Genomic DNA, 20,506 nt, shown 5'->3' with positions numbered 1-20,506 from the left:
GGAACTCAATCTGAAAATCCTAACACTTCAATGGTTGATTGACAGAAATTCTAAGCTTAAACTTTACAATTTTTGACCGATACTTTACGCTACCGCCATATACCAATAAAATAAAGAATTTTTTTCCCCCCAAACTATATTTAACGCATTTCATTTAAAAATATTCATTTTACACAAAATTGTTACTGAACTTTTAGGACTACCCAATATTCTATTTCACGAAAAAGAAATACGTAGCACCAGCACCAAGCACAACGAAAACGAACTTCTACTAAATAATCGTATATATGTATGTACGAGTATAGTACTTATATTTTTTTATAAAGATGTCCAATCAATTTCTATAATTTACCAATTCATTCCATTTATTTGTCTGACCCATTCGACACGATGCATGATTTTGTGTTTTATTTATGAGCATTCTTTACTGCCATTTATTTTTCACTTTTATTGAATCATATTGTTGCCGTTTCCGACCCCAGATAGTACTTACATCCATATACAAACACTTGCCGTGAAGGAAAGTGTTTGCGTGTGTGCGCGCATAGGTCTTTCAAGTGACGCTGCGGTGCTTAAGCGACGCTACATAGGCTAGCATGGGTCAGCTAAAGTATGAAAGAGGTCAGTGATATGCGTTCATATGGAAGCGGAGAATGTTTGAAGATTGTAATGGAAAAAAATAATGGAAGAAGAAGACACACTATAAGCAGTAAATGTAAGTAAACAATAGGAAGCGAAAGATTGAAATTTTGTGAAGAGCAAACGCTGACGGATGAGTCGGAGAGCGTAGTGACGCTGCAGACAAGATGGAGTGTGCAAGTATGTGCGTGATAAGAAGACGCACCACACAAACGCACGCAGTTTCAAGTTTAGTAACGGTTTTCAACGCTTGCGTTTACTGAATGGCAGGCACAGTAGAATTTATCAAGTCTTGGCGGCAAGCAGTGGGGAAACGGCAGTTATATTTAGCCACTGCCTTTGCGTAGATAAAATATGGAGAAATGATAAACCCAGCAAAGAAGGAAATCGTAGATAAACGCCATGGTCAACAGTTCTTGGTGTGAAAATATTGTTTATTTAAATGTACAATTTGATAAAGAAAAATAATATGAGAAAAAGAAAAAAAAAGAATAGAGAAAACAATAAGAACAGAACAACGCACTGTAGAGTGTTGGGAAATAGTCGATTGATAGAACGCAGACACAAGTAAACACGGCTATCCGCCAGCGGACAGGATGAATGCGCACAAATGTTTGCAAACGTCAATGATAAGTGATCGACCAATGTGAATGCATGTGTGTGTATGTATGTATGTATGTATGTATGAACAGAGCTTCCTCAACAAAGATATTCATTTAGGTGTCACACACAAATGTTCACCGTACAGTACATGGCGCCGCCCATAGGGACTTACGCTGCAACACATGTCTAATGCAGAGGATACACGCCCCAACCGTTGTGCCAACACGTTGTACAATGAGTTGGACGGCTGTTTAATACACAGGTTCCCACATGATAAATAAAAAGCATCTTGTCTAACATTATTATTCTCATTTTCGAGGTGTTGAGCATTTCGCAAAATGCAGGAGTCAGGTTAAATTTGCTCAATAATAATAATTGATGATATTTTATTTTATTTATTTACAATACTATATATTACTTATTTAATTTTTTTTTCGTAAAACAAAAAATATTATTTTTATTTATTATTTTTTTTAATTTTTTTGAACATTTTTTTTTAAGGTGGTATTCTAGTGTAGAATTAAAAAAAAAATCCAAATTTTTTTGCATATTTTCAAAGTTTAGACATTTATGCCATTAAGAGGACTTTTTTTAATTTCTATTATTTCATGAGTTCTAGCCTTTTTGGTTGCCTGGCATCCAACTTTGAACGCGTTTTTCTCAAAACTACATTTTTCAAACCGCTTGACATGATATCTCAAGCTCTACTGAACGGATTCACTTGAAATTTGATGTGAGTCTGCGCAATACATATCTCTATCGTACAAACTATTATTTTAACAAAATAAAATTTTTTTACTATTTTACTCCTTCTACTACTAAATTCAGAAATGTCCAAAAAAGTAGGAAAAAAATGTACTATTTTTCGGATAACTGTAATTTAGCAAACAAAAATTTTTCCCCCACTTTTTCTTAGTTGGTACGATGAGACATTCATCTTAATTAATAATCTTTTTAATTTTTTTGTTCAGATCATTGGAAAGCTTGTTATCACGACACCTCCACTTCAACAGCTTATAAAATTTTCAGTTTTTAATTATTTCAATTTTTTTTTATGTATTGTTACAAGATTAATAAACGTCTGGTAAAAAAATAGGTAGTAAAAATATTTTTCGTTTTATAGCACCTTAAATAGCACCCTTAATTTTTTTAATTTTTTTGTTGCATATTTTTTTTATTTTTTTATATTTTTCATTATTTTTATAATTTCTCTTTTTTTATATTTTGATACTTTTTGTTTTTTTATTTTTTTTATTATTTAAAAATTTAAATTTAAATTTTTTAATATTTTTTATGTTTTTTTAATTTTTTTATTTTTTAAATTTTTTTATTTTTTTAATTTTTATATTTTTTATTTTTTTATATTTTTTATTTTTTTAATTTTTTATATTTTTTTAATTTTTTTACATTTTTTATTTTTTTAATTTTTTTTATATTGTATTTTTATTTTTTTATATTTTTTATTTTTTTTTATTTTTTTTTATTTTTTTATTTTTTTTTTTTTTATATTTTTATATTATATATATATTTTTTTATTTATTATTTTTGTATATTTTTTCTTATTTTTTAAATTTTTATTTTTTTATATTTTCTTATTTTTTGTTTTTAAATTTTTTGATTAGTTTTTGATTATGTTATATTTTTATATCTTTTTTTATAATTTTTTTTTATATTTTTATTTTTTGTATATTTTTTATTTTTTATATTTTTTTAATTTTTTTTTTTTTGTTTGTTTTTAATTAAAATTTTATTTTAATTTAATTTTAATCGGTTGCACAACCATAAATAGCGCAACAGCACAATGTAAAGATACAACCGTTTACCCAACATGTCCATGTTGATACAACGGTTGGAGCGTGTATACTCTGCATAAGAATTCGAAATACTGTGTCGAATGTGCAACTGGTGCAAGGAGTTGTTCAAGGAATTTTTTTCGCTCTCCCAACATTTGTAAGCAACTGCGGACATGGATTTTGCAAATGTTTCGGCATGTTTTGTTTTTTATTTCTTGGCACAATCGACGATAAGAGTGGCAAGGAATATTCACTCAATATGGGAACAGCCACTGCAAATATAAGATTGGAAACATGTGTTTGCACACGTTGTTGGGCATGCCCGAGCATTGGAGTAGTGCAACTTGGGAACTGATATACACACACACATACATACATACATCATGCATTTGAAGTATTTGTGTTGATTTACGACCCCATTGAAGACACAAATAACTCTGTGAGAACGGAAACGACTATTTGGCAATTTGTAATAAAAATTATTTAGAACAAAACATTTCAATGTGCAATACAAATGTACAGATAAGCGTGAAGAAACCTAAATTTCAGCAATGCAAAGAAAATTTACAATTTGTTGTTTTGTAAATATAAAATTAAAATGAATGGCTTGAATGGGGAGCAAATTGATGTAGAAACTGGTATGTTTTGAGTGCATTGACTCAAATGGGCATTAAAAAATATTGATGGCATAATTTTATATTTTTTATAATCATTTTTTTTTGAGCTTTGAATTGAAAAGTTAAACTTTTTTCAGAGTTAAACTGGCCAAAAAATTCAAAGCAGGCCCAGCGCAGGCTAGCTTTGCTTGCTGTATTTGATTTGCTTGGCTTGGAAAACTTGCATGGCCAAATGGGCGCCACACCAATCAGCTTATTCGTGAAAGGAAAAAGAAAACAGAGATCTTAGGATGATCAGATTGGGATAAAGGATGATCAGATTGGAGGTACAATAGGGTTTTTTTGACAGACCACGCGTGGCTACTGTCAAACTAAATACATAATTTTTTCCAGTATTCATTGACATTTAATCATACGTTTACAAATCGTACAATAGTATTAAGAAAATCCACGCTCTGTGAAAAGTGTTCATCACGCGCTCAGGCCAACTTATGGCGATCAGCGATGAGGCCCATTTTTGGGTTAATGGCTACGTCAATAAGCAAAATTTCCGCCATTCAAGAATAGCCATTACATCTATTGAAATCAAACGTTTGGTGCGGCCTATGGGCTGGAGGAATCATCGGCCCATATTTCTTCAAAAACGAGACTGGCGCCAAAGTAACAGTGAATGGCGAAAGCTGTCGTGTTATGATAAACAACTTTTTGATGCCGGAAATGGAAGCCCGTGAACTCCACAACATTGGGTTCACTGATTCCAACAAGACCGCGCTACTTGCCACACAGCCCGAGAAACAACGGAACAATGCATTTACTGCATCGTCGTTTCAGTGAGTAATTAATCTCTCGTCTCGGACACCAAAATCATGTAATATCACACCTTTGGACTTTAATTTATGGGGGTATGAAAAGTCTCAATGCTTTGTGGATAAACCAGTTTCGATTGAGGCATTGGAAGCCAACATTACTAAAGTCAGTCTCAAAGTCCTCCAGCGAGTCATTCCAAATTGGTGTTTATGGGAGGCCGAATTACGGCGCAGTTGCGGCCAACATTTGAAAGGGATTATCTTTAACAAATAAATGTCATGAATGGTTCTACACAAAAATTTTCGTTGTTTTATTTCACTTGAAATTCCTCTATAACTGTAAATTGATCACCCTTTAATTTAATCTTTTTCATCTTTTCATATCTCAATGCACCCAATTGGGGGTCTAGGTATGCTGATAATGCTGATATGCTATTGGCAGCTAGGCCAACCTAATCAAATGCGATTCTTATATAATTTGAGTTAACCTGAGACCTGTAGCGCGTTCTTATCTTCCCTCTGTGTTCTAAGCAATATATAATATTACATAAAACTGGGGCCTTACAGTTAATTTGTCTAAGCCAAAATGTATGGTGTTTAGGGAGTGCTCCAGAATTCCTGCTTCATAAAGTTGAAAGTTTTGCGATGATATACAGTGGCCGACAGAAGTCTACATACACCCCTCCTTTTCGTTGTTTACAAAGTACTAACACTTTGCTTAAAAATGTGTTTATGCAATTTCATTTGAAATCTTTTTCTAATCGACTTAACTAAAACAAATCCAATTCTTTAACATAAAACAACACAGTTATGCTAAAAAACAGCGTTGACAAAAGTGTACACACAGAACCGGTTTCCTAGCTTGTACTCTGATATCCTATGTTGTGATAACGGTAAAATAGCGTTTGTCTATTTCTTTCCTTTTCTTATGTTTATTGCTTTGCTAATATTGATTTTAGTTGCAATATGAGTACTTAAGCATCTACAATGGCGCCTCGAAAGGAAATATCAGTTGACGTTAGAAATTTAGTTATTCAGCACAGGAAAGAAAAAAAAATCATATGGCGAAATTTCAAAAATCTTAAACTTAAGTCGTGCAACAGTCCATACCATTATAAAAAACTTTAAAAATAGTGGTTCCACCGAAAATAAGCCGCGCAGTGGCCGCCCGAGCAAACTATCTCGCCGAGACGTCAGCTTGATTCTAAAAGAAGTGGACAAAAATCCAAAAGTTTCTGCTCCGAAATGTGCCGAGGATATAGCAAGCTCATTCAACAAGTGTTTTCATCCAGAACAATTCAAAGAGCTCTGAACAAAAACGGCTTTCATAGTAGAACACCACGAAAAAAGCCTCTTATTTCCAAAAAAAAACCCGTGAACTTCGCCTGGAGTTCGCCAAAGCACACAGGGAAAAGGGGATGAATTTTGGCAAAAAGTTGTGTTTCCTGATGAGTCGAAGTTTAATATACATTTTCGATAGCGATGGAAGAGCAAAAGTATGGAGGAAAAAATATACTGCACTGAGTCCGAAGAATTTGGTATCAACAGTGAAGCTGTGTTGCTGCATCTGGAGTAGGAAAAAAAATTAGTATTTATTTAAGGTAATATGGATCATTATAAATACAAATCACTATTGGAAGTCAATCTGAAATCTTCGATGGATGATTTGGAGCTTGGGCCAGGTTGGGTCTTTCAACAGGATAACGATCACACATTGTGAAGTATTGGCTGCTTACCATGCTCCAGGGCAATTAAATACACCACGCAAAGCCCAGATTTGAATATTATTGAACATGTCTGGGAAATTTTAGATCGAAAAATTAGAAAAAATCCGATTTCAAGCGCTTCAGTACTCAAAGAACGACTAATAGAAGCTTGGAACAATATAACTTCTGCAGAGTTAACAAATTTAGTCATCTCGATGGCACAACGGCTTCAAGCTGTAATTGATGCTAATGGAGGACCAACTAAATACTAAGAAGCAATATAAAGAGACTGTGCCTCTAAGTGTCTTTTTTTGCTCCCTTGAAGGTTCCGCAATTTATAAAAGAACCAAATGCCAAAGAATTATCGATATTTTAACAAAGATCAACAAAAAAATCTACATCTTACGATTTGTATCCTGGTCTATCACTTACGAAGATCAATTATTTCACTGACGACTTGTATGCATATGCTATAAGTTAGATCTTTCGTGCAAGAGGAGGGCTTCTTAATCTAAATGCAAGGCCATTGGTGAAAAGACATTGGGTCGCTTAAGGGGTTATATACCTTGGGTTGGACTAAAAAATCGAAAATTTGTATATGGCATATTCTAAAAGTACATAAGTACATCATCTTAAAAATATAAATTCAAAAAATCATAAAGATCGGAGCACTAAAACAAAAGTTACAGGGCGTGGAAGCGCGCGACCTTATCCATAAATGAAGTGCACGCAAAACTTTAGACGCGATTATCTCGAAGTCGTGTTTTTTGAAAATGACCGTCGCTGTGATCATTGTTTATCAAAAACTATTTGACCTATTTGCATAAACTTTTTTTTTTAATTATTCGAAGTTACAACCTCGTGAATCGGAACGGTTCACTTTTTATAAATATTTGCATAGTTCGCTGGAATAAATTTTTTTTAATTTTTCAACCCCTCAAAAATCGTTTTTTTTTTTTTTGGTGCAAATCGATTTTCATATCGAGACAATTTTTTTTGGGTAAATAAACCGTTCAGATTGACTAAAAAATATTTTTCTGCAATAATCATTTTTTTTATTTCAGTTGAACTGCTCACGCGCTACCGTGATTACCGCAAGCCTCTTCTAAAATACGGCGTTTCGGGGGAGGGGCGATATCAACAATAAATAATAAAATTTTTTAAAATAAAAACACCAAAATGTAATCTTCGAGAGTTACCCTTCAGTATGATATATGCCTCATTTGAATAAAAGTTCTAAAACATATTTAAGAAAAATTATAACAATCGTCCATTTCTTCGGGCTCACAAATTATATAACTCGTATGATTTTGAACGGTAGTGATTATAAAGTTCTGTACAAATTCTTATCTAGCTGCCTCAAATACAGGGAGCTTATTCTTAATGAATTTTCGTAATCTGATTGTTAGATGTTAAGTACTGATTGATTACTTGCTATTTTAATTTTTGATTTGTTTTGAATAAGTAATGTTGAGACACAAAAAAGAAAGAAAAAATGCCTATGTGCCAAAATAATAGTTTTACTTATTATACCCCCGACTGACAACTTATGTTATAGTCGTGCTTTTTGTTATTTATTATTAAGCCATTGTAATTATTTGAATTTAATATGAAATAAAGAACATTTTCCTACTACTACACAAAGCTTTTTCACATTTCATATTCCATTTAACACCAACTTACCTCTGCTTATAGCCATAATACCAATGTGTTGTCTCCTTGAGTATTACAACTAAATCACCTACATCCAGACTCAAACGATGCGGCTTATCTTCCTGATCGAAATTGCACTTCGCTGAAAATAAACGAAAAAAAAAACACAATGAAAATACGGAAATTAGTTTTATTACATCACAATCAAAATTTTTACACAAATGTGTTAATTTTAACTGATTTGCAAGCGATTGTGAAAACTCGTACACCACAAGTACAGCCTCTCGTTAGAACTTGCGGGGTAATTGCAAGTGGAAAATACTCAACTCACTTCATTGAATTTGTGCTTTAATAATTACTTTCAACAAAAAGATGTCGATTTAAGAAATTAGCCTTGTCAACCGAGCGTAAAATAATCAACCACTATCGAGCGAAAAAAAGAAAATACAAAAACAAAACAGCAACCTGAGCGTTTTGCTGACACGTCGCTACTAAATAATTGCGAAGAAATATTTCAGCTGCGAAACAGATTTCATATTTGCACATACTCTAGGTATGTATGTATGTATGTATGTATGTATGCATATGTACGTGTATGTTTGTCGATTAAAAAAACTATCAGCTAAGTACATAGTTAGGTATATATAAGTACGTATATACTGCACTGATCTACTGCAGATATATTGCGCGCAGTGGCAGCTTAGGTGTAGAAAAAAGCTCAACGCACTCATACGGCGAGGGCTTGAGCATCAAACCAAAATGTATTGAGAGCCATGTGGGCGATTTCGGTTTGAAACGCCAGCGAACATGCGAATCAGTGGGAAATTCAAGCATTTGCCTTCGCTTACCTAACCTGCGGGTACGCTTTGTATTGTAATTTTCAAAATTTGTTATGCGCGATTGTTGTACCTACCACGTAATGGGGTGAAACTAATAGATTTACTGATAAAAACTATATATTGCAAAAAACACTAAAAAAAACGAAATAAGCGAAATAAATTTTGACACATGTCATGTAAAGTGTGTGTGTTTGCTAATTTTGAAATTGGAATATATGAATTGCACGTACGAATATTTGCTCAAAGTTTGCCATTTCCTGTGTACACACGGCGTGGGGTGTTGCGCTACGTATCAATGAACTTGCAAGGTGATGGGTGAATGAGTGCTAAGTATGAAAAACAGTAAAATACTGTAACTGGGACGATAACCACATGAATGAATTAAAAAAAATTCAATTAAGGCTATCATACTGGTGTAATCATGTTTGTATGTACTTTCATACCCAATTAATGGGTTATTTATGAATATGAATGGGCGCTTCGAAATTGGGTGATGCATAAAGAAGGCCGGATATTCAGATATGTATTTTTTTAATGTTTATTGCATGCATATTTATTGTAGTAAATTATATTTATCACTTTTTTCTCCTCCAGCTTGAATACGAGGAGTGAAAAGCTTTCGCCCTGATTTTATTTCCAATATTACACTCAACGTCAAAAGAAAGCGTACACCAATAATGACAAGGTTTGTTGTTGTTGTTGTTGTTGTTGTTGTTGTAGCATAAACATTCCCTATACATATATGGGGAGTTTTGCTGAAGTGACAGCCCTTGGACGGATATAAATCCAGGTCGTTCTGGTAACGTAGAACCGACTGTCGTGGGAACGCACAAGGTTTGTCTACTTATTTATTTACTTCTTAATTTCAAATATTTTTTTATAAAATAGCTATAAGCTATAAACTATAAAAGCCATTTAAAGCAAACTTTCGGACTTTGTAAAAATTCGGCAAATTTTCACCGAAATTTCCACCTTTTTACTTAGAATTTTTAGAAAAATTTCTGATATGCAGTTTTGTAGATCATTGATTACACTGAATAACAACCCAAAAATATCTTGTTTAATGATTACATTTTCTAAAGCAGTTTTTCATGCTGATTACAAATCTGAAAACCGTTTTTCTCTATCACGTCAGGTTTTTAAGATATTAACATAAACATACATTTTTTAATCCCTTATTGTTACGAATGAATAAGAAAATAGAGTTTAGTTTACTAAGTTAATAACATATTTGCTATGCACAGTTCATTTGTTTGACATGTGCATGCAATTTACGGGGTTGGATAAGGAAGGCTAAAAATAACAGCAATGTTAGCCGACTATTGCTGGATGCTTCAGCGCAACATGCCAAATTGTCAGCACAAACGCAAGTCTACAGCCAAGAAATTCAAACCAAACTAACTTTTAATTTAAGGAACTTTACGTTATACCTATGTATTTTACAAGTGTATTGTATCTTAAACTATGTGTATTTATGTTAAGTAGTACTCTATTCAGCGATATATACTCTACTGTGACTTGCCTGCGAGTTGTTTGCTTTGATACAATATCAAACATATATAAATGGTCAATGCCAAATATCTCAACAACGGTGGGTGATAGAGACAAACGGTTTCTATATTTGTAATCAGCATGTCTTACTTGTCTTAAAACAAGTGTTGGTTTCCAAGATATTTTCCGAAATTTTTTTTTTGTTGATCAGTGTTATTTGTTCATTTTAATTATCACATTAATTAATTTTATTACATTTTACATTTACACATTAATTTTTGATCATTTTTTTAATCACAGTCTTGTTCATTTTCTCCATTTAACGCCTATTCCATATTTTTACAGGGAAGAAAACAGTCAACACCGCCAGCAAAAAAATTGCAAAATATAACCGCAATCTTTGAAATCACTTGAAATTTGCACTTCATTAAACCGAAATTCAATGAGCTATTAAACTGTATACCCCAAAGATTTTTTAATGAGAGTTAGCCGGATTTTGATAAATTTTCTACAAAGTTTGTGTTATATGGTTTTTGTTGTATTATGAATTATATTTTTATAAAAAACGAATTGAAATTAAAAAAAAATAATTATTCAAAACTAACGTCAAACTTTGAATTTAAACCTAAACTTTCACCACTTCTTGGTGATACTAATTTAGATGAGAGCCAATTCTGGCCAAATTCCAATGATACCAGGAAACTTTCATTAAATGGAGACTGTACTTACGAAATTGTTTATATACAGGGTGCGTACGGCAGTTGAGGACATGCCTATAATATGTGGCTGTAATTTCCCGAAACTATTATTGGTCTTGTTGCTCTTCTTCAAATAAGTTGGAGGACTACAGCTTAACTCAAAAAATGAAAACAAATGCAGTGATCTTGGCTATAAAAAAAATTAAATAAATAATTGGCGCGTACACTTCTGTTAGGTGTTTGGCCGAGCTCCTCCTCCTATTTGTGGTGTGCGTCTTTATGTTGTTCCACAAATGGAGGGACCTACAGTTTCAAGCCGACTCCGAACGGCAAATATTTTTATCAGGAGCTTTTTCATGGCAGAAATACTCTCGGAGGTTTGCCATTGCCAATGGTTTTATTAATTTTGCTTTCACCGAGATTCGAACCAACGACCTCTCTGTGAAATCCGAATGGTAATCACGCACCAACCCATTCGGCTACGGCGGCCGCTCTTGGCTATACATATGCAAATCACACCGATTATATCACTATGGTCAAATCTTTAGTTTTCTTAAGTGTGCCCGTTCATTCGTTCTTAGGGTTCGCCGTGGAAGCATCAGGTAGTGATCCACAAACTGTTGAAAAAAGTAAAAACACGAGGAACGTTCTGATTTGCAAAATTTATTTAACAAGTGCAAGCGATCATTGATGAAGATCCTTCAATATCAATGAGGGCACGCGCGATGGAACTTAAAGTTTCCGAGGGTCTTATCCTTTGAGTTGTCTGTGAAGATCGCCGGTATAAATTTTATGTTATGCGCAGAAGACAGTTTATGTCGGAGAAAGGACGAGTACAGCGAGTTAGCCGATCACAAGGCATATTAAACCAAATTAACCATCCTGAAGCGCCTGAGATGTTATGGTTTTTTCTGAAGAAAATAGTTTTTACCAAGACCAGAAAACTAGCAGCAGAAATTACCAGAATGGCACATTGCTTTGTTCCAATTCTACAGGGCTTGCTGCTGTCATGCTCACGAAGTTTCTAGTAATTGTTTTGGTTTTTCGCCTTGCGAGCAACAAAGGACCACATTTCTTTACTCAAGGATTTCGAGCGAATTCTACTGCATACTCTATGATCAGAAAGTAGCGGGAATGTTTAAATAAAACAAAACAGAGTTAAATTTCAGGCAAATTTATTTGATCTCCTTCAAAATATGACCCGACTGAAGCAACACACATGGCAAACGTTTAACTCAGTCCTCCATGCACCCCTGTTAGACCGACGAAGGGATGACCTTCACCTCCTTCGTTGCATTTTCTTTGATCTCCTCTATCGACTGAAATCTCCTTCCACGAAGTGGTAACTTCAACTTGGGAAACAAAAAGAAGTCGCACGGGGCCATATCAGGTGAATACGGTGCTTGCACGAAGGTATTTACATACTTGGCACACTTTGGCCTCGGTGCGATGGCGCGTTATCATAATGTAAAATCCAAGAATTGTTTGCCCACATTTCCGGCCGTTTGCGACGTACAGCATCTCTCAAACGCTTCAAAACAGATAAATAACATTCTTGATTGAATGTCTGGCCCGATGGAAGGTACTCATGGTGCCCTACCCCTTGGCAATCGAAGTCAACATCACCTCCTTGGTACTTTTTGATCATAGGGTATATCGAGGTTCTCGAGACAGAAGTGAAACCCTGGATTGCTGTACGCTGTGATATATATTTTTCAGGAAGACTCTACTCCCACTGCCGATACAAAATTGAATAGCTGGAAATGTCCATGACGACGTAACATCGAACTTATGACCGCCTAACTCCTTAGAGCTTAATATCCTGGATTAGAACGTATGGGACGTAGTTGGATGTGAAGCTAATAAGCATCTTCATTACACAATTTCTTATGTGAAGGGTGCAATTAGTAACGTTATGGTCAATATTAATAAGGAGCATTTGATTCGGGCATGCAATCTTTTCAGAACCCGAATCGAACAGGTTATTACAGGTAATGGAAATTTTATTGAATGATTTTATAGATATAAGTTTCATTAAATATTATTCAAACTAAAAGCTCATTAGCATGGTGAAAAGATTTTTAGAGGTGTGCTCTCTAGTCGGCCGTTATTCGGCTCTGAGCGAATTAGACAGAATTAGCTAATGGGCTGACGTCACTCAAAATGTGTTTACAAAAAACTTAGATTATGTTGGTAATATAATATACGAAAAAGAGTCAGCCAATGACTATTCGTTGCCGTCTGAACAACGACTGATTAGACGGTTATGTGAATACATGTGGCATCAAAAGTTCCCATGACAATTTTCTTTTTCATTTTGATCCCCATTGTTAAAGAGCAAACCTTGTAAAGCTATTATCCTTTGCTCATTAGTTTTACTCTTCAATTGCCCCCAAATAACGTACGCACCCTGTACATACATACATATGTACTCGCGCATTTCTGGTCTGAAATTGAATTTCAGTGGAAAACCAAAATTATATCTGCATGCACAGTTTCCATATAAACAGTTTCGGTGAAACATAAATACAAATGTATGTGAGTGCAAAAGAATGCCTTTGCCTTGTGCCTTTATTTATTAATGTTTTTGTTTTTCTTTTACTAATTTCTTAGTTGTATCAATTTACTAATAATTGGCTGAGTTATTGTTTTAAAAATAGCATCAAAAATCAATTTTTAAACATTTTTATGGACTGGAGTGCATTCCCATATACAAAAAAATGAGAGTAAATAACAAAATGAATTATGTTGCCGGAATTCATATTAGGTACATCTTACATTCTTACAATTATTTAAATTTTTCGTTTCAATAAACATGGGCATAGCATAGATGATTTTAGTATTTTTGAAAATGCACGTAGTGGAAATATTTTTACGTTAAGATAAATAAATATGAAAAATTTCAAAAATGGCAAATCAAAAATGATTATTTTGTTTGTAAATTGATCTTTTAATATTTGTTTTTATAATTTTGTACATTTTTTTTGTTATAAATTTATTGGACAAAACATCTACATACTTAGATTAGGATCCTTCGAAAAAATAGGTTTCCATCGAAAATATTAAATTTTTCACCTTAATCTTAAACTCATCTATCATCTGAGGTGATATTTTGGAAAACATATTTGTAAAAACTAATTTTATTAAAAACAACTCGATTTTTTAAGGTATTTTCAACTTGGTTGAGCTCACGTAAATCTTAACATATTTCCGAAATATTTTGTTGGAAGTTTAAAAAAAATACATTTCATGAAAATACATTTCTACTTTCAGCTATTGGGATCGCAATAGAGCAAGTTTTCTCCTTATTACAAGGTCCGGCACTCGAAGTGTAACCAATTAAAAATGCCATGAGTTTGGAAACTTACTTTTATTCAAATATGTGAAATTAATACAAAATTAAGAATCAATTTAGTTTTGCTCGATATGACCAGACTAGATATGAGACGGTCCAGAAACGATTCGCAAGCTGCCCGAATGTGACTTGCAGGTATTTTGGCCCACTCGCGAACAATAGCTTTTTTCAGCGCCTCGAGACTGGTGAATTTTTTAGTCCGGACTTTGCTCTCCAAAATGGCCCAAAGATAATAATCCATCCATTCGCGCATTCGCGTCTGGTGAGTTTGAGAGCCATTGTGTGGACGCTATGAAATTCGGAACGTTGTTTTTAAGCCATTCTCGGTTCACTCGAGCTTTGTGAGACGGTGCCGAGTCCTGTTGAAACGGTCATGGTCTGCCACTGAAATGTTTGTCTGCCCATGGCTTCAAAGCAACCTCCAGAATACTTTCCCGATAATATTTCGCATTTTCCTAGACACCAGGCTCGTGGAGAGCGCCCAGGTGCGGTTACAGCGGCCGAAAACATTACCTGTGGAGGGTGCTGCCTCCTGGTGGCTAATCGATGACTCAAATTTTCGTATGAACGGTCGGTCAAATAAACCCTATAGTTTTGGGAGTTTAAGAATTGCTCAATTTGAAAATTTTTCTCGCCAGAAAACACAATGTTCGGGAATTGAGCACTTTCGGCCAAGCGAAGCAACTCCTTCGCCCTCTCAAGTCTGATTTGTTGTTGCTTTGGTGTGAGGCCATGCGCCTTTTGGATCTTGTGAGGCTTGACTTTGAGATCATTTTTCAGTATGTGGCGGATGCTAACGGTCAGATATTTTTAGTTTTTTCGCCAATTGATTGGCACTTCGCCGGGGATTTCGCTCAAGTCGCTTCTTCACTTTTTGAACCATTACACGTCACGTTGCAGTCGTTTGATGACCACCGCCTTGACGTTTCGCGATGCTACCAGTATCATCGCAACGAGTAATGGTGCGATAAATAAAAACTTTATTTACTTAAAGGTGCTCGAGCTCACGAACAATCGCTGGTCGTGATTTTTCAGCCAAATATAATGCAATCACACCATTAAGTTTGAAATACTGATTTTTTTTTTTTTCACGTTAACTCCGAGCAAAATGCTTCCGCGCGCTTGTAAACAATACTCTGGACTGTCATCTAGACAACTAACAGACAGCTAATGCCCGTGCATCAGCTGCGCGAGCGGTCTGAAGCTGGTTAAACTTCGAGTGTCGGACCCTCTAATTAAAGGTTGGGTGGGCTCATAAGCTAGAGGCTTGCCCATTCTAACCCGGTAAAATGGACAGCAAGCAATCCAGAGGTTCCCAAACACTCTGAACCTAAGCCAAGTAGTGAGTCGCTTTAATAAAGCGAATAAGGCGAATTTTGAGTTGAATTCCATGGGGATCATAGCCGAAGCATATGTGCCTTACTCAACCGATGGATATGTAATGGAACGCATTCTCATCATCTTATTTTAGCCAAAATTCACATGAAATTGAGTCTCTTGCGGCAATTTCATTGAGGCACTCGTTATGGGAATGAATCCCTTTTGCTTAATCTAAGCAGAAGTGTAGTCCTGCCGCAATGCGAGAGATTGAGGAACATTTTAGGTATTGAGACTATGCAGTTTGTTTGTAGATGTCGTGTTCGTAGTCGACAAAAGTCAGCTGATTACAGCCACGCGCATGACTCAGCACAGCACACAACAGTCGATTGCCGACCAATAAATTTTCAACCAAACAAAATTTATCAAATGCGGTGGCCTTTTCATTGCCGTTGGCATCTGCAGCAGAGCGTAGTTTATCGCAAGTTTGATAAGTTCGAAAACTTAATCGAAATTCGTTCATTCTTTTGCGCCCACAACTGCTGAGGCGTGAGCTGGTGTGTTGTGATGGAAGAGGAATATCACTGGACTTCCTCGATTCAAACGAATGCCAAACACAAAGAAATACTCCGATCTGGCTGCAACTTGGTGTATGTTCTTCCAAGAGATGCTACTAACTAAAACATAACCTCGATACGCGTCAGTAGTGCCATTTCTCTAACTTTGCGCGGACTTTTCAAACGACACTCGTATTATGCAACAACCAGCAATTTCGTTTGCAATACAAAACACTAGAAAATATGGACCACTTGCGTTAGTGGCGCAGCAAAGCGACCCGGGGTTTCGCTAGTAGTATCTTATAGTCTAATTAACATTTACTGCGACGTTTCCGCAGATTTAGAAATTAATTAATAATTTATTGAAATTGTTAAATTCTCCATCATAAAATGGAGTGTAACAAATTTTGGTCAATTTGATTTTAGATTTTATGACTTTTTAATATTTACTGAGACTACAGTCGAGTGTATATTAGGTAGCAAACCTCATTCTTGTCTATGTGTATGTGCATATGTATATATGAGCGCCGGTGTGCTATTGTCTTGTCAGTGCACATTTGACATGCTTCACTGCCGATCGCAATTGCTCTGCCGGCGACGTCGCTACTAGCACGACTGGCACTTACCGCACCCCACGAGTGTGTGAGTGAGTGAGTGAGTGTCCATTGCCACGAGTGTGTCATTTAGTGTTGATTGGCAATTTAATGCCGGTATTTTTACTTGGTTTTGCACTCCACCAAACTCCCTTGCACTGAGTGGAAAATAGTGCATTGTTCGCTGCACTTGTTGCATTTGTGTGCATAGCTGTTTTGTTGTTGTCAATGTTGCAGTGGAGGTCGCTTCAGAGTTGTACGATATTTTATGAATGCCACATACAGCCATATACATATACAATCATATATTTACATATTCAAATAAACTTGACGTCAACTGTTGCCTTTGTAGATTTTCGGTCATTGGACGCTGGAGTATTCTATTAGTTAGTAGAAGCTCGTACTCAGCTCAGCGTGTGGTTGCAGGATTGTAGGCATGCGTTCGCTTTGGTCCATAATTGAATGCAAAGTTACATGCGTACATACTAGGGATGGCAAGTTTTTCAAAACCCGAAATTCCCGGAATTTGTTTATATTAAACTAATTGAATGAAGTAACTAATTTTGTCAGTAATTAAATGCAAAGGTATGTGCGTACATACTAGGGATGACGATCCCATGATCCCGGTATCTTTAAAAACTGGGAAAACGTGAAATTAGCTGGTATTAATAGCGGGATCCCGACAAATTTTAAATTTCAAATTAAAAAAATAACAACTTTGGTTCGTAATTGAATGCAAAGGCATATACGCACACACTAGAAATGGCAATCCCGGGATCCCGGTATTTTCAACAACCCGCAAATCCCGGAATTAGCTTGTGTTGATTACTGAATCCCGAAAAAGTTCTAAACTCTGAATTGAACGGTTGAACAAATTTAGTCCATAATTGAATGCAAAGACATATATGCACATACTAGGGATGACAGTCCCGGGCTCCCGGAGTTTTTTGAAAATCTCAGAAAATTTTCCGAATTTTTTAAGCATTTAATTGAAAGAAGTAATAACTTTTGTATACAAAAATTTTTTTTGTAATAAAAGTTTTTCAATTTTCAAGAAATTTTCATTTACTTAAAGTGTTTGGTTCAAATTGTTTGGAATTGAAAGCTGCATCAATAATATTTACAGATAAATCAACTTATTCAGTCGAACTGAGTAAGCTTTTGTGGCTTAAAAACTTGTATAAAACAAGCTAATCCTCTTGAAATACTTTGCGTACAGAATATTTGAAGTCGCTGAAAAATCACCTTGATTTTTGTAAATTTATTTTTTTTTTGCATAGATTTTTGCGGATTTTCTTCCATATAAAGCAAATATTTCTTTTAAAAAGAAAAGAAGAAAATTCTACTTAAAATTCTACTAAAATTGATTGAGCTATAGGGTGGGCCATGTAAAATTTACTTTTTGAATGGGTTATGAAAAAAAGTAATCAATATTTTTTCAAACTTTTTTTTTTATTTTGAAGATTGAACATTGTCATTTATGAACGAAAAATAATATCGTTCAAATGACTGCCACGACTGGCTTTACAGTAGGTTATTCGATCAACCCAATTTTTAAGTACATTTTCGATTGTTTGGGCTCCAATTTCATGAATGTCAACTTCGATTTCGTGTTTTAAAGCATCAATCGTCTCTAGATGGTTCGCATAGCATTTGTCCTTAACGGCTCCCCACAAAAAATAGTCCAACGGGCTTAAATCACAGCTACGAGGCGGCCAATTGATATCGGAATTTCGGCTGATTATTCGGTTCTCAAAAACGGTAGCCAAAAGTTCGAGTGTAACTTTGGCAGTGTGACAAGTTGAACCGTCCTGTTGAAACCAAATGTCGTCCATGCCACCCTCTTCAATTTTTGGAAACAAAAAGTCGTTGAGCATGTCACGGTAACGCTTGCCATTTACTGTAACCGCGGAAGAAGAAGAAGACTCACCACTTTGGAAATAGGTTTTCAATATTTCCCAATTTTGTTCAAGCGTATAGCGTCCCATTTCGTAAATGTCAAACCTTTAAGTAAATTATGAACACATTTGACATGTCATTTGTGTTACCATTCTCAAAAAAATAGGTGGTTCAAAAAGCAAACGCTATATGGTCCACCCTGTTTAAAAGTTGAAGTGACTTATTTATATGAGCGCAAGTGTTTGTGATTTTTAAAATCAGTTTATCCTAAACTTTAAATGGCTTTATTTATTAAATATTGAAATGCGTTTAATTACTGAATTTTTACTCACATTAAAAAAAGTTATGTTCCAAGGTGAATCCCGGTACGTATCACGGGATCCCTAAATCAAAATTTCCCGCTCATATTGGCAACCCTAACACAAATACACATATACATTTCTACATAAATGCAGAGGCATAAGTGTATATTCGTTAATAACTTTTTGTTTGCTCCACGCAAGCGGCTGGTCGGTCACTTTACTTGTTGATTAGCGTCCGCCTGCTACCAGCCTTCGGCCACCGGCTATTGTCTACGACTTCTTGTTTTGCATGTGGATTTGAATATTTTCCCTTGGAATTCGTCTGCGAATGTGATTTGCAGAAGAAGACAGACGCATAGCGGCAAGTTAATAAATAAATGGGAAAGTAAATTTAATTTGTTAATGGAATGCCGTGAAAGAAGGAAAAAGATCCATTGAACCCACTAAAGTGGGTTAAAAACGGTTTTGGCTGGTTTTAAACGGTTCACTAACAGTCGTTTACTGGGGCGGTAGCGATGATAGCGGAATACTGTAGGGCTTCCAGGTAATAATACAACTATAAACAATAGAAAATGCTTACTCCATTAAATGGGAAATGTAGTGGGTTGTATGTGGGTTGTTGTTGCGCACACAAATAACTGGAAAAATTTATTGTTGATATATTTTAGAATTTTTTATTGAGTACATTTTCCAGCGTCATACACAACTTTTCCTCCGCATTCCGTGTTTTTATTACAATAGCATTCAGATTCCGTGGGCGGGGGGGAAAATACGTGAGAATGAAAGTACTGATTGCCTAGCCATACGTCATTGGTCGGAACAGGTGTAAGACGCATGGGGAAATGCTTGTAACATACGGGAAAGTGGGTTTGTATAAAATAATCTCATAGATAGAAATATATCTATACTCGTATCTATACTAATATTATAAAGAGGAAAACTTTGTTTGTTTGTTTGTTTGTTTGTTTGTAACGAATAGGCTCAAAAACTACTGGACCGATTTTAAAAATTCTTTCACCATTCGAAAACTACATTATCCAAGAGTAACATGGATTACATTTTATTTTGGAAAAAAATAGGGTTCCGTAAGATATTCGGATTTTTCGGACACAAACTGAAAAAAATCTTATATATAAAATAAAGTCAACTTTTTGTGTGTGTTCGCTAACCGGCCGTGTCTGCACCGAATTAAACCAAACTTACACGCAATGTTAAGAAGGTATTGAAGATGATTTCCGTATAGCGTGGATACCTATTGGTGGATAGGGCTCGAGATATAGGTCAAAACGTGGACCCGGGTAACCTTCGGATGTGTATGTACAATATGGGTATCAAATGGAAGCTGTTGGTGAATGCTTTAGTTCAGAGTATTTTTCATGCCGCTCCGTGACTAGGGTCTCGAGATAGAGACCAAAACGTGGACCCTAGAATGTGTTTGTACAATATGGATATCAAATTGAAGCTGTTGGTGAATGCTTTAGTACAGAGTATTTTTCATGCCGCTCCGTGACTGGGGTCTCGAGATATAGGTCAAAACGTGGACCCGGGTAACCTTTGGTTGTGTATGTACAATATGGGTATCAAATGAAAGCTGTTGATAAGTGCTTTAATACGGGGTAATTTTCATACCTATTGATG

General features: G+C 35.2%; 1 protein-coding gene across 1 annotated transcript in view; it reads right to left on the bottom strand.

Moving 5' to 3' along the window:
• LOC128855944 (dedicator of cytokinesis protein 1) overlaps positions 1 to 20,506 on the bottom strand; it is an 89,800-nt gene that overhangs the window by 36,861 nt on the left and 32,433 nt on the right. The window contains exon 2 of the mRNA XM_054091203.1: positions 7,848 to 7,959. Coding sequence (XP_053947178.1) covers positions 7,848 to 7,959 — 112 coding nt within the window. The remainder of the gene's footprint in view (positions 1 to 7,847; positions 7,960 to 20,506) is intronic.

This window comes from Anastrepha ludens, chromosome 2 (assembly GCF_028408465.1).
Source record: "Anastrepha ludens isolate Willacy chromosome 2, idAnaLude1.1, whole genome shotgun sequence".
Lineage (NCBI taxonomy): Eukaryota > Metazoa > Arthropoda > Insecta > Diptera > Tephritidae > Anastrepha > Anastrepha ludens.
Note: the sequence above shows the minus strand (reverse complement) of the source record. Positions and strands in the feature narration are given on the sequence as shown.